We start from the raw sequence: 13,910 nt of genomic DNA on the forward strand, positions 1-13,910 counted from the left end.
GAAAGCGGCTTCCTGCCATTTCCATGAAGACATGTCCATAACATGCTGACAGAGAACGTTGAAAAGAGACCTGCAATGGCGTTGTGGAAAGGGCCGAATGCGTCCAGCGATGTCGGGATCGGGGGCTGGTGTTTTCATTTGTTGCCGTGAGCGCACTTGATCTAAGGTAAGATGCATTGTAAAAATGTTTGCGGTCGATCAACGTATGCTTATAATGACTTGCCCGATTGATCGTGACAATAACATTTTTGAGCGCACTATTCCTTTTTAATATGGTTCTCATGGCCCTGAGTCAGGAGCCCTTTAAACCGTTGGTGTCTGCTCCCCCTCACGTTGGTTTCATGGAAGTCTGCATTCTTGATGGTGGTCACCTGGGCCTGTTCTGTTAGGGAACGGCAAGCTTTCATCTTCTAGGAGCTCAAGGTGGTCCTGCAGAGACACCCATACTTTCTCTCAAAGGCAGCCTCAGACTTCCACCTTAATCCGGTGTTCTCCCCTCCCTACTTCCCATATACCCTTCCTCTGAGGTGAGAAGGGTGCTACATTGCTTGGATGTGAGACTTGCTCTGTTGTCGCCTGCTATTGGACTAGAGATTACCATGCTTCAGTGTGCCGCCTTTTGAACAGCAGCACTTCCCATAGTCAGTTGGCATCCAAGGCACCTTGCTTGCTGGATAGTCTCCTGCATCAAGGACAGTTATACACTCTGTCTCTCTCCTCCCAAGGTCTTGTGTGCAGTTAGGGCGAAGGGTGCTTCTGTGACTTTTCAATAGCATATTGCCGGAGACCTCCTCGCCTGCATGTTCTGCAGACACTATTGCAGACACCAATTACCATATCGAACCAAGTCAAAACCTTAGGTGTATACCTTGACTCTATCCTCACCATGTGCAAACACAAACACCCTTGCCTCATCCACAGCTTACATTGCCAAACTCATTGCCCTAAGTCGACTTTTCCTCGCACCCCATAACTGCAAGAGCCCTCATCTTGGCCAAGATCGATTACTGCAATATACTACTTTTAGGAACCTCCAAGAAAAATAAACGAGATGCAACTTTTACAGAACAAGGCCCTAATAGCAGCGCTAGTTATAAGCAAAAGAGACCACATTATACAACACAGGAGAGAAGCACACTGGCTGCCCATACAAGCAAGAATACTCCATAAAACGCTTACTATCACACACCAGTGTGTCACCTCTAATGCCCTGATCTACCTTAATCAATGCCTTAGACTCAAAACGGCAGCAAGAACACTTAGATCCAGCGCCAACGTTCACCTTCGTGTCCCCAGATTCAAGAACACGAGAACAGGCAACTCCAGCTTCACTGTAGCTGCCCCCAGAATCTGGAACTCACTCCCCAACAACACTTGCAACAAGCCCTCCCACCCGAGGAATTGTTAAAAACTTGGCTTTTTAATAAACCCTAACCCCACTGTTTTACGTTGGTATATCATCTAACCGTTGGACCAGAAACTATGCAACCATGATTGAAATCCTCAACAAGCACTTCTACGATGGAACCAAGAAGTTAGTAAGTGTTCATGTAACTAAGTTTTTATTGAAAGTATTCTTGTACTATCCTGCCGCGATACGCTTGGGTTTGGGCGTAAAATCAAATGCAATAAATAATTGCAGGCACATCAGTGCTTAGAATCTGTTTGTCTTCATCAGGATAGGTCACCCACCCCTCCATTGCAATATGCTAGGTAGTCTCCAAAGTTACGCAGTTCAGTGACCTACTTGTAGTCCTTCACTCCTTTAACCCGTCCACCTCTTTTACCTTCCCTGCTAGAAAAGGAATAAGTCTGCTAATGCTAGGGCTGATGGAAATGGATGAGCGAGACTGCGGGCGAATGGAGGGGTGTGGAGGCATGCATGTATATGCTCACTGCACAGCTATATGCTAGAATGATGCACAGCAATTTCTGCTGGAAAATGAGTCTTCCGGTCTTGTGCCCCATTTACGGGAAGTCCCAAGAGTATGGTGGAAAGTGTATGGACTAGGATTAACGTGGTCCCTATGGTGAGTAACATTTACTATTACTCTTTTGATGTAGATGTTGCAGCGCAGAACTAATCCTTCATGAAACTGCAAAGAATATTCCCATCTCTTGTAATTTAAAACTTAAGGGTAGATTTAATAGTTATGAGTATAGGTCTACATTTATGTATAGTGGAAAATGAGCCTTTTAAAATTTTTTTAGTTCTCCATTTCATGAGCAGCAGCACACTCATTCGTGGAGGTTGTAGCTCAGTGTCCTGCAACCCGCTACATGTTTTGGAGTATGGCTCCCTTGATCCCTCACCATTGACTATAGAGACTGGGGCTGAGGGGAGTTGGCCAAAACATCTGGCGAGCCAAAGATTGCAGACTAGAGTAGCTGGCTTGCCCTATACTTTGTCAATATAATGTATCACCTTGTACTGTGGCTCATATTCAGCGACTGGGCCCCACACTAAAATGAAACTTTCTACTGACCGGCATTTTGAACAAAATGTCCTATGCAGCTATATGGTAAAGTCCAGTGGCATCGAGCAGAAGAGGCTTTTTGGCAAGAAGCACCCATAGAAACACTAGGAAAGTGTTTAAGTTTGACTGCTCCTTGAATTGTACCTACAATTCTTCATTTCATATGAACTGCAGCTTCTTCGTTTATTTCTTAAAGTTTATTTCAGGTGTTTTAAATACATTGACATAATTACCTCAAGTGACAACAACTTTGCTGATGGAGAGAATGTGTCTCTGCCCTTAGAATAGTTGTTGTAGCTTTATAAATGCTTAACACAAAAGGTCTGACCTAATCATTCAAGATTGGTCAAATGATCAGCTTTTTGATACTAACGTAATGAACCTTTCAGTTACCATTGAGGTTATTGATCTCCAAGTTAAGTGTGCCTGAAATTTGTTTTACAGACATGTCTGTTCCAGGCATGCCAGTCATGGTAGGCGATGATGATCCTTCGGATAATCGGATGGTGATAACATTCCTTATGTCTGCACTTGAATCAATGGTAAGTTATCAGTATGTGTTGGTCTTGCTACAAAGTATCCATCAGAAATGTAGCATTTGTTGAATGTACACTGTCGCCATTTGTTCTTTTCTTAAAACAATGTATGAAAGTCCTGTTATAAACATTGAACATCTTTCTTAGGTTGACCTTGTAGCTTTGACAATTCTTTTTTTAACGTTGCAGTGATTTAAAATATTTCTAACCTGCCCATGGTAATGCAGAGTTAGACGTTTTAAGTAGGGAACTGTTATCCAGTTGAAATATGGTTTGGATTGTCCACGCTTGGTAGTGCTATTTTGCATACTGTCTTTGCCTTCCCGGCTTCTATTTTCGGTGGTGTCATTTTCTCTTTAGTCTTCCAAAATGAGCTCAACTGTAGCACCTGAAAGTAGTGTTGAACAGTAATGTTTCCTTTAGTACATTAATGGTAAGTAAACACCATTACAGAAAACTGAAAGAGGTAGGAATCTGTTTTGCAAATCCTTTTTTGTGGGAAAGGTTTTAGACTTCACAGGCAATTTTGGATACGCAGTGGAGTCATTGGAGAAAAAAGCTCTTTAAAAGGTTTGCAAGGCCGAACTTGTGAACGTCCCATTGCTTGCTTAGCCCTGACTCCTTGCTTCAGCAACCATAAACACACTGTTCCTATAATAAGGCCAACATGTGTTTCCTAATCCGTGAAACATACATCAACAGCATGTTTCCTCAGGGCCTTTGAAAATAGCGTGCTGAATAATGTAATGTGTTAATTAGAATACATCTATTTGAAAGCTATCATACCTTCCTAAATCTGCAGACTTTGCCTAATGATCAATTTTTGTAATTTGTAAAGTATCCGGAAAGCACAATAGATGCTGCATCATTCAGTGAGATCTAATAAATGATAATTGTGTACTTTTCTTAGTGGTATCGGATTTTTAAAAAAAAAAAAATATATATATATATATATATATATATATATATATATATATATATATATATATATATATATATATATATATATAGTGACAGTCCCAGCTATAATAGATATATATGCACCCCTCTGTGAGAACTAACGCGGCTAAATGACCTGTTCTTAGGGAAGGTACCCACTCTAGTGTCTGCAGCCACACTTTAGTTAACTGTACACAGAAGGAAAGTATCCATTTGCACATCGGTCTTTGTCCCGCCTACATGGGCAGTCCAGCACTGAAATGCTATGGCAATTCTCTTCTAAACAAGAGTACCAACAACAGCCCCAGACACGTGTTTCAGCCTTATTTTACCTCATTAGTGAGATGGAGCTGTGCCTCTCTGAGCCCAGTGAGCAAGGGGTCCACGTCTGGATGACCGTAGGAAACTTGGGATGACTAAACCAAAGTCTCTTAAACAATCAAAAAATAGTAATTGGGGTGTGTGTGTGTGTGTGTGTGTGTGTGTGTGTGTATATATATATATATATATATATGTATATATATATATATATTTGCGCTACTAAAAACCTGTGAAATTCACAAAAAAAATACTTTAGAAACGGGACATTATGGTTCAAAGTAAAACCGAAAAACCCCTGAAATTCGCCAGTTATGATAGGATAAGCAACCATAACTCGCCCCAACACTGCACTGCTAACACTAACACCCAGGATATCAAAGATGACATCACAAATGTCATTGACATCACTGATGACCTCACATGTCTGGCTCCCCCTTTTTTCTTTTACTGATATATGTAGGCCACATGGTTTTCTTCAGTCAGTCGGCAACTAAAAATTGAAAAGGTACGATATTTGTAGACTTATCCTTCAAGTATGTTCTTACAATAATTCCCTTAGGGTCCAGTCACATCATATGAAACGTATACATAGGGGAAGACACAGGCTTGAAAGACAGCAATCCTTTCTGTGTATGAAGGTAATCATTAGGGTTATCAGCACTTTCTGATAGTTCTGTTTTTTTATTACTGTACTTTCCCTGTATATGCTCATATTTGTACACATTGTACTCACACTCCTTTCCTTGGGTTCCAGTCACATCATGTGGTACACATAAATAGGGTAAGTAGCAGCTTTGAAACAGAGCAAACATTTCTCTGCATAAAGATAATCAGTTAGGTTATGAACTCTTTCTGCTACTACTTCTGCTTTTTTGCTTACTTCACTTTCCCTGTATATACTCATATTTGTATGTGTTGTTGTCTTTGTGTTTTGTCTGTAATAATGCAATTATGTATTAAGTGGGTTTTATTAGCTACTTATTACATGTTTCACAGTACACAAAACTCTAATAAGGAAGCAGTTATCATTTCGCTATTCAACATGGCAAGATTATGAATATTGCACCTTCATCATGTATGCTGCACACACTGCCTATGTTTCTGCATGAGTAGCTTAGTATACTGGATACAACTTCATGATAGAATGCAATTTATATCAATGCATTGCTTAATGCACTAATTAGCTCATGATATTTATTCCAATGATCCTTGACACTTTGTGAGCAACATTATAGTAAGAATCCCTTGTATAGAGTTTTCATAAAAAGTAAATGCACATGTGATGTCATTAGTGATGCCATCAATGACATTTGTGATGTCATCTTTGATGTCCTGGGTGTTAGTGTTAGCAGTGCACAGTGGTGGGGCGAGTTTTATGGTTGCTTAGCCTACCATAACTGGCGAATTTCAGGGGTTTTTCGGTTTTACTTTGAACCGTAATGTCCCGTTTATTTTTTTTCTTTTTTTTTAGTGAATTTCACAGGTTTGTAGTAGCGCAACTTAACCATAACGTCCCTTTAACAATGTTTTTTACTCTGAATTGCACAGGATTTTAGTAGGGCAACTTGGTTCCATGTCATTTCATCGTGGGTTGTTTTTTCGTGGGGCTTTTTAGCGCGATTTTTTTTTTGGGGGGGGGAACCCATTTTTTTTTTTTTTTTTTTTTTTTTTTGGGGTGTTCCTCCCCTGCCTCCCACCCATTTTGTAAAAAATTCAATGGTTTTTTTTGATAAAAAAAAATTCACAGTAAAAAACATCCCGCGTCAAAGGTCGTCGTACTGGCAACTTAACCATAACGTCCCTTTAACAAAGTTTTTTTAGTGAATTTCATAGTTTTTTTTAGTAGGGCATCTTAATCATAACATCCCTTTTTAAAGTTTTTTTTTTTTTACTGAATATACACTTTCATCATGTGAATTTGAGAGATATGTACTATAATTCCCTTACTTTATATACATGTAACATAGAACATACTGAACCCCCTCGCTAATGATATTTGAAGGGCACAGACTGAGCGCCTGTCTGTGGACGAGATCAACGCAACAGTCAGGGGGTATCTGAAATTGGTCTATTATGCCATACGAAAAATGCACAAGTTTAAAAAGGAGCACATAAACACATTAGAAGTAGTAATAAGTAACCATTCGAACCTACACGTCTCACACATTACCCATTCATTTAATTACCATGTAGAATAAAATGGATTATACCATAACAAAAACAGATATGCCTCCAACGTAATTACCTCACATAAACTGTGAAGCTCGGAGCGACAGTAGACGAACATAACACAACGAAGACAAATTACAAGAAATTAGTAAGTGAACTTCATTTTTCTTGTGTATACCTTTTTGTATGAGCTGCAGAACAAATCATGTATTTCTGTTGTTTTGACACAGAAATGTGCAGTATTTTGGAGTGGCTGGAGGAGAATTTTCCGCATGGCAAAATGTCGGAAGATGGTGATAATAATGGTACACAATTCTTTGCATAAGCAAATTAATAGTCAGTATTTTATGGGCACTTAACATATATATATATTTTTTTTTTTAACAGACCAGGTAAAAAATTAAGAAGGTCCACCAAAGGACACAGTGCAAGACACCCTTGCACAAATATTAGACAAAGTGGACATGCTAAACGAGAATTTTAATGGGTTAAGGCAATTTGTGGAGGAATTCGTGAAAGGAAAAATCAGATATCACTATCCCACCTGTACCTGTCCCCCTTCTCCATTTCCTAGTGAACTATCCCCAAACCCTCAAGAACAAAAAACGTTTTGACGAAACTTCCATCCCTTCATCCCTGTGCAAAACCCTAATTCCCCTATATTTGTTTGTCTGCTCCCCCCCCCCCCCACCGTCTCTCTCTTGATTGATGTATATGCGTTTAATAAAAAAAAATTGTTACCTTTCGTGGAATGGTTTGGATCATTTTTTTTATTTGTTTTAAAGATTTTAAATGTCCGCGGACAGCGCACCTCTTCGACCTGTCTGTAATCAATAAAATATGGATATTCTAAGGACAATACCTGTACCATTCGCAACCAAGATTGAACTGTTGTAACACACGAGCTGTCCAAGATGTCTGTAATTCAACAGAATGGGGGCGTCCTAAGGACATTATACCTCTCCGTACTGTTTACAACCAAGATGAAACTGTTCTTAGAACACACCAGGTATCTGGGATGTCTATAAAGGAACAAAATGGGAGTGTCCTAAGGACACTATATACCTGTCCGTACCGTCCACAGCCAAGATGGAACTGTCCGTAGAACAGGCACGGTGGCCGGCTTGTCTGTAGTCAAACAAAATGGAGGTGTCCTAAGGACACTGTACCTGGCCGTACAGTCAGCAGAACATCTACGCACATGTGCACCATACCCGTAAGTCTTGCAAACGTCGCGCCTGTCCGTCTCACTTGTGTCGCACTTTTAATTAGTTTCAGGACCCGAACACTGTCTGTAGAACACCTGTGCGCACGCCCACAACCGTTACTGTGCATTTGAGTTCACAACATCATCATATGACCGCACCCACGCTTAGCGTGTGTCCTAATTTGCACACTTTGTCCGCTTCCGCAACATTTCAAAAGAACTTATGCAGACATGACATTATTTTAAAATACAAAATCACCATTTCACATGTCCCATACAATGGCCCTAGCGGTCACCATATTGTTAAGAACTTTTTCAACTCTTTTGAGTGATTGATATGGTCACGAGGCGCATCCCTCCACCCCTATAAAAGGCCACACCCCCAAGCTCATCTTCATTGTACTTCTGGCTATAGCACATTGAGTTTTGCTGCCTTTACTGCTGTAGCAAAGATTATTCGACCAACCCTAATGACATCCATGGGTGCTGTTGCTACATCAGCCTCAGCACCAAACCCTCCTCCTCCTCCTCCACCACCACCACCTCCCCAAGGGCCTTCAGAGGGAAATACGCGTGAGGATGTAGAGAGAGAGGAGGAAGAGAAAATAAGGTGGGGGGAACTCCCTACTACCAGCACTCTCCGGGAGTGGTGGGTGTGTCTGTTGTTTGCCATTTTTGGTAACGTACCAAAAGCACGTGCGAACCTGGTCACCTGTAACCAGCGCAAGTTGGTGCTGAGTCGTGGGAGACCTGGTGCGTACATGAAGCGACACCTAACTAAGTTCCACGCTGTGGACGTTCACAAGGTGGTACCATGTAAAGAACGTAGTAGGTTGAGTTCCTCCACAACATCCTCCGTGTCTGATCCTCTCGCCACAAGAGACACTCCTGTGGGAGAGCGCATCCCTCCAGCTGCCTCACAGGCCATTTGCGATGCTGTTGACCCTTACCTTTCGAAGGTCACAGTATTGTGTATGTAATGCGACACAGTACTCTGCAGGGGGAGAGTTTTCAAAGTGCTTTCAAGACCACGGTCACGGCGGAGCACCAGAAGATCTGCTACCTACCTAAATAAGGCCCACCCTACATCTTTCTCTCTCTCCACCTGCCCTTTCTTATCCCCGTGGTTGGTGTTCCCTCCTCCCCTAGTGTGTCGTGTTAATAAAAAAAAATATATATAAAACAACAAATTTTAAAAAGGCTCTTTTCAGAGCTGCCTTTCTCAGTTTAACAATGGAACTATCAAGTGAACGGTGTAGGCCCCCGTGCATTTTTCAAAAAGTCCGCGGACAGTCGTAGGACACAAAAATTTAGGGTGCAACCGTTGCAAAACTAATGCACTTTTCTCTGGGAGTAAGTGGTGGCTCTGAAAAGAGCCTTTTGGTGGTGTTTGTGTGTTTGAAAAACTTGGATTTGTCAAAATGTAAAATGCAAAGTAGGTGACTATGAATCCAAAAAAGGTCGCAATGCATTTTGTACATTTCGAAGAAAAATCTGATTGCCAAGCATATGTAAGATGGACTCCATCTCTACGAAAAATGAATGTGCTACGAAACAAAATATTTTCATTGTGGAAAGAGGACATACCAACATTTCTTAGAAAGCCACAAACAGCCTTATTGACATTGCGCCTCGCTTTCTCCATTTGTGGACCAAATAAAGCAGAACAGAGCCACATTTGTCTTTGTGCAATACAGGAAAAAATTACTTGGCAATTTGGAAACATGTCTATGACCTTCGCAAGGCCTTCCTTCATTGCAAATTGCAAAGAAATTCCAGAGACATGCCCTAAACTGTTTCCCCCACAATGAATTACAATTATATCAGGATGACGCTCTGTCTGTAAAGTAGCACAGAGAGGTACCAAGTCCAGCCACTTCATTCCACGCACTGCATGCCGGTGCACTTCCACATGAGAAAATCCAAGATCTGCAGATAAACCACAACGTTCTGCATGCACCTTCAGCCAATGTATCCATGAGTCTCCCAAAATCCAGATAATCTTTTTTCGAGCACAGAGCCATAGCTGTCTGATCTCCTCTCAGGAAAAAGACGGTCTCACTAAATCTCAGTTCAGAACACACCCACTGAACTTTACTGACCAATCCCTAGCTTCGCTCATTCGCATTTGCATGCGTCTCCACCCCAGAATCCCTGTTGGTAATACGAGCTGCCTGCAGACTACCTCCATGTCCGCGGACACATAGAGGATCTGAGCGTGACGACTGTACATTTTATGTAGTATTCCCCATTTCCCCTTTGAAGTGGGCTCTGAAAAGAGCTGTTTTTTTGGGGGTTTTTTTTGCAGATGCCTGACAAACACCTGTTGTTTTGTATTTTTTTTAGATTTTTTTTTTTTCTTCTTAGTTTACTCCTACAATCATCACAGAACCTTCTCCAAAGCATGCCTTACATTCCAAAAGAACATGGCATTTCCCAAAAAAGATAAAGAAACACCATCTGCTTCAAAATAAGCCTCATTACCGGAAACCATGTTCTCGTGGCTGCAGAAAAACATACCAGCTCTTAACATGAAAGCACGCATGCTGCGATTGATGTCACACCTACCAATACTTTGATCTGGAGAAAAGACAGAACTGTTGTCCCATTTTGCTCTAGGGAGTAAGCCAGAAAAAATTACTTTTGCAGTTGGAAAGATGTTAATGACTGCTTGAACCAACAGTTCCAAATCTCCCAACAAAGAAGGTGAACTCGCGTAGTCCAAATGGCAAGCACCATAGTGCAAAACTACCACATGGGGACTGGTCATCCTACGCATATCTCTGCAAACTTGGAGAATTGTCGCTACATTGCAATCAGTCGCATCACTCCAAACCACATCCACTCCACTGACATCGAAATTGTTTGCCACATGCCTACATTCGGAATAGTGCTGTAACCCGTGGACAAAAATATCTCTTGAGCATCAACACCCTGACTGTCTCCACCTCTGCCATCTTCGCTACACATACTCTTTCGACACAAATCAACAATGTCAACATCTGATTGGCTGATGCCTACAGTCTCCTTTCCATGCTGGATTTGCTGTAGAACCCCGTATGTGGCAAGCCCCAACCGTGTACAAGCGCGGTGTCCGTGCGGCACGGAACTCTTAGCCAGTCCTTCTACCCTTTCGACATCACTCGCAAATTCATTCCCTCATTGGACACAGCTAAGCAGTCCCACAACCATCCAAGACCTCTACATCTAACTCCGCCATCAGAGTTCCGCACTTCAAATGTACTGTTGATGACTCTAAATTCAAGTTGCATATCATTGCAAAGCACCTACTTCAAAAACTACTGTGCAAGTGTCGCGGATTTCTACTTACAGCTCCATGCATACCTACATGCATGAGTACAAAGTACAGGTATGCATATTTTATTCAGAGAACGTGCAAATCTTATGATTCCATTTAAACAAATTAATGCCACTAAATCTGCATAGCCAATACATATCAACGCTTCCGCTTTAAGCGCAAGACTTCCGATTTTTCATTGAGAAATCACACGACTTCTTACTGTCTCCCGCATAACCTGTACATACGTACCAACCCTCCCGATTTATGCGCGAAACTCGATTTTCCATAAAGTCACAATTTTTTACTGACTTCCACCTAAATTGATTCTACTTCCAATGCGATTGTATGAGAAAAATAAACGTTCCCAATTGCTGTGGTGACATCTCCCTCTTGTGCTCCCAATTTTTCACATTCCTACTTATAATATGAAAGTATTGAAATGTTTCCCATCTACTATAATGACCTACCACTTCCAAACCTCTCTGCTATGGACAACACAGCTTAAAAAAACAAGGGAATTTCATGAACTGAAAATTGTACTCATCTGCAAAGCAGGTTCAACTAACCTACTGCAAATAACCTACAAAGGCTGCACATAGTGAAATGAAATGCACACATACACTGTGTTGAGATAGCAAACGAGAATACTCTCACGAAAGCTGAAAAATGAACCTGTACATTAACATCACTGCTTTGAACACACAAAATTACTAACTTCTTCCTTTTACAATTGCAGTGAAGACTAGTCTCCTGAAAATCAACAGCATCTACACTGCAAACAATATATCCAAAGAAACCTGGTCATTCCACACAAAAAAGTAAATACAGTACTCGCTTTATATTCTTTCTGTTCCTCAAAGACACAGTGTGGGTTATTTATGGAATTTGCGCACCAAAAAAACATTGATTTCTGAACCATTCTGCCCACAAATCCCCATTTATTAAACAAAGAATAACAGTCAGAATGGCACACAAAACCCTGTGTTTTTGGAACACAATTAACATCCAGAAGCCTTAGAATGTTAGTAGTACAAACCAAATAGATGTTTTAATTTGATACCATAACGTTTACTATTAATGCTTCTCCTCACCACTAGCTCACTTTCTACTCTCATCTGAAGCACAGTGTAATAATATGCAAACAGAAAAATAGCCTTTCCAACTCATTGTAACTGCCCAATGCACATTCACACACCACCACAAACATCTTCCCCATCAAACTCACACGCATGCACACAGCACACATACATTATAAAACGGACCAACCCATGCCTTCCTTTTTTTCAACAGATCCCAAAGAATGCCTACCAAAAAGCTAGTCCGTAGAAAAGAACGCCGAAATAGAGCAAATAAAAATGGTGTCCAAAGTAAGCATCCATCTCTAGCAGAGTTTGTACAGAACGTTGAAACAAAATGGCTACTAGTCATTTAGCGAAACACTGGAAGCTTCAACTACAGAAACTTGGGCTCCGCTATCAAAATGTGGCACGAAACAGAAAATGCTTTACAAGAATTTGGATACCACTACTGCTAAAATGCTCCTACAAATCCTAGTATACTCGCAAGAACCCATAGTAAAAAAAGTATTTTAGCAAAAATGTTCCGCCACACAGTCCTTCAGAATCTAATAAGAGGAGCAAAATCATCCTCAACCCTTAAAACCTACTGTAGAAAATTAATCCTAAAAGCTCTCGTAGACCGTGCGATCCTTCTTAAAAGGAAGTGATTTATTTAAGTGTTAAATAGGATGAAACCACTAACAAAACTAAGTACTAAACTACAAAAGAAACTTCTCAATGTCAACGAAAATAACTTCTTAAATATTTGTGGAGGTGAAAGCAGTCACACGACGACCACCGAACCATATTTTAATGAGGAAGCATACAAAGAAAATCAAACGCACAATTGCCATCCAAATCACTGGACGAGGATATGAAAAAATCAATAATACCATCATGGAACAAGAAACACTGCTTACAAAAGTATCCCCAGAAAACTCAATTACCTCTCCGTTCGACTGAACCAGACCGTCATGTCAATGTGTAACATTCCTAACAAATCTTTCAAATCTTTATGCCAGTTCCTCAATCAGTATGTGAAAGGTAAAGACAAAATGAAAATGAGTGCTGCAAAATATGGATGCCTGTCCAGTGCGCAATTACACAGGACCTATTTGCAAAAGCACCTTCCATGATATCAAAATGATATCAACACATGCAACTGTAAGAAATCTAGTCTATAAACTGTACTATGCTAAAAGTCCAGCTTTAGAATTAGCCAATTTAAATAACACTCTTCTGCATGGTGCACCCAAATACCTACAAGAAGAAATCGACCGTATCCAGAGAAAATATTTTGGAAGTGAAAGCCACTTACAAAATGCAATAGTTTTAGAAAAGACTAGCAACATTTCTGCACATAGCAACCTTCTATTACACACATACAAAAAAGAAATACTAAAATTTAAAAGTACATCCGCTGAAGTACCAAACCATGTGTGTGTTGCCGCAGAACTTTTTACAAAAGTAACACAAAAACTATAGACGTAACATACAAAATAGAAGACAATGAAGATTCCAAATGGTTTGAATTAGTTCTCTGCCTTTCAGCAGAAAACAAATGCGAAATAAGTGAACCCCTAATATGTTGCAGTTACTGCACTACAAAACTTAACCAAACTCCTTCACGTGCTATCACAAATAATTTGGAATTTTTCCCACTACCAAAACCCCTGCAACAACTCAGTTTGTATGAGAGCATCAGAACTAAAACAGTTCACCCATTTCAAGCAATAATAACGCCTTCAACCAAAAACAGCAACATTACCTCCCTCTGAATTGGTGAAAGGCATTTGTGGCAAAGTAGTTTATTTGCCATTAGATCTGACAGAGAATGTGCACACTCTAGGAGTGCAACGTCCAATAGAGCATTCTTAATTGTCTTAGTAAATGGTGTACCAA

At 40.5% G+C, this 13,910-nt stretch overlaps 1 protein-coding gene across 1 annotated transcript in view; it reads left to right on the forward strand.

Annotated features, from left to right (window-relative positions):
- The window catches only part of GTF2I (general transcription factor IIi), a 2,618,156-nt gene that overhangs the window by 52,367 nt on the left and 2,551,879 nt on the right, over window positions 1-13,910 (forward strand). Inside the window, exon 2 of the mRNA XM_069614749.1 lies at window positions 2,922-3,019. Within this exon, the coding sequence (XP_069470850.1) occupies window positions 2,924-3,019 (96 nt within the window). The 5' untranslated portion in view covers window positions 2,922-2,923. The remainder of the gene's footprint in view (window positions 1-2,921; window positions 3,020-13,910) is intronic.

This window comes from Ambystoma mexicanum, chromosome 9 (genome assembly GCF_040938575.1).
Source record: "Ambystoma mexicanum isolate Mex_15411 chromosome 9, UKY_AmexF1_1, whole genome shotgun sequence".
Classification (NCBI taxonomy): domain Eukaryota; kingdom Metazoa; phylum Chordata; class Amphibia; order Caudata; family Ambystomatidae; genus Ambystoma; species Ambystoma mexicanum.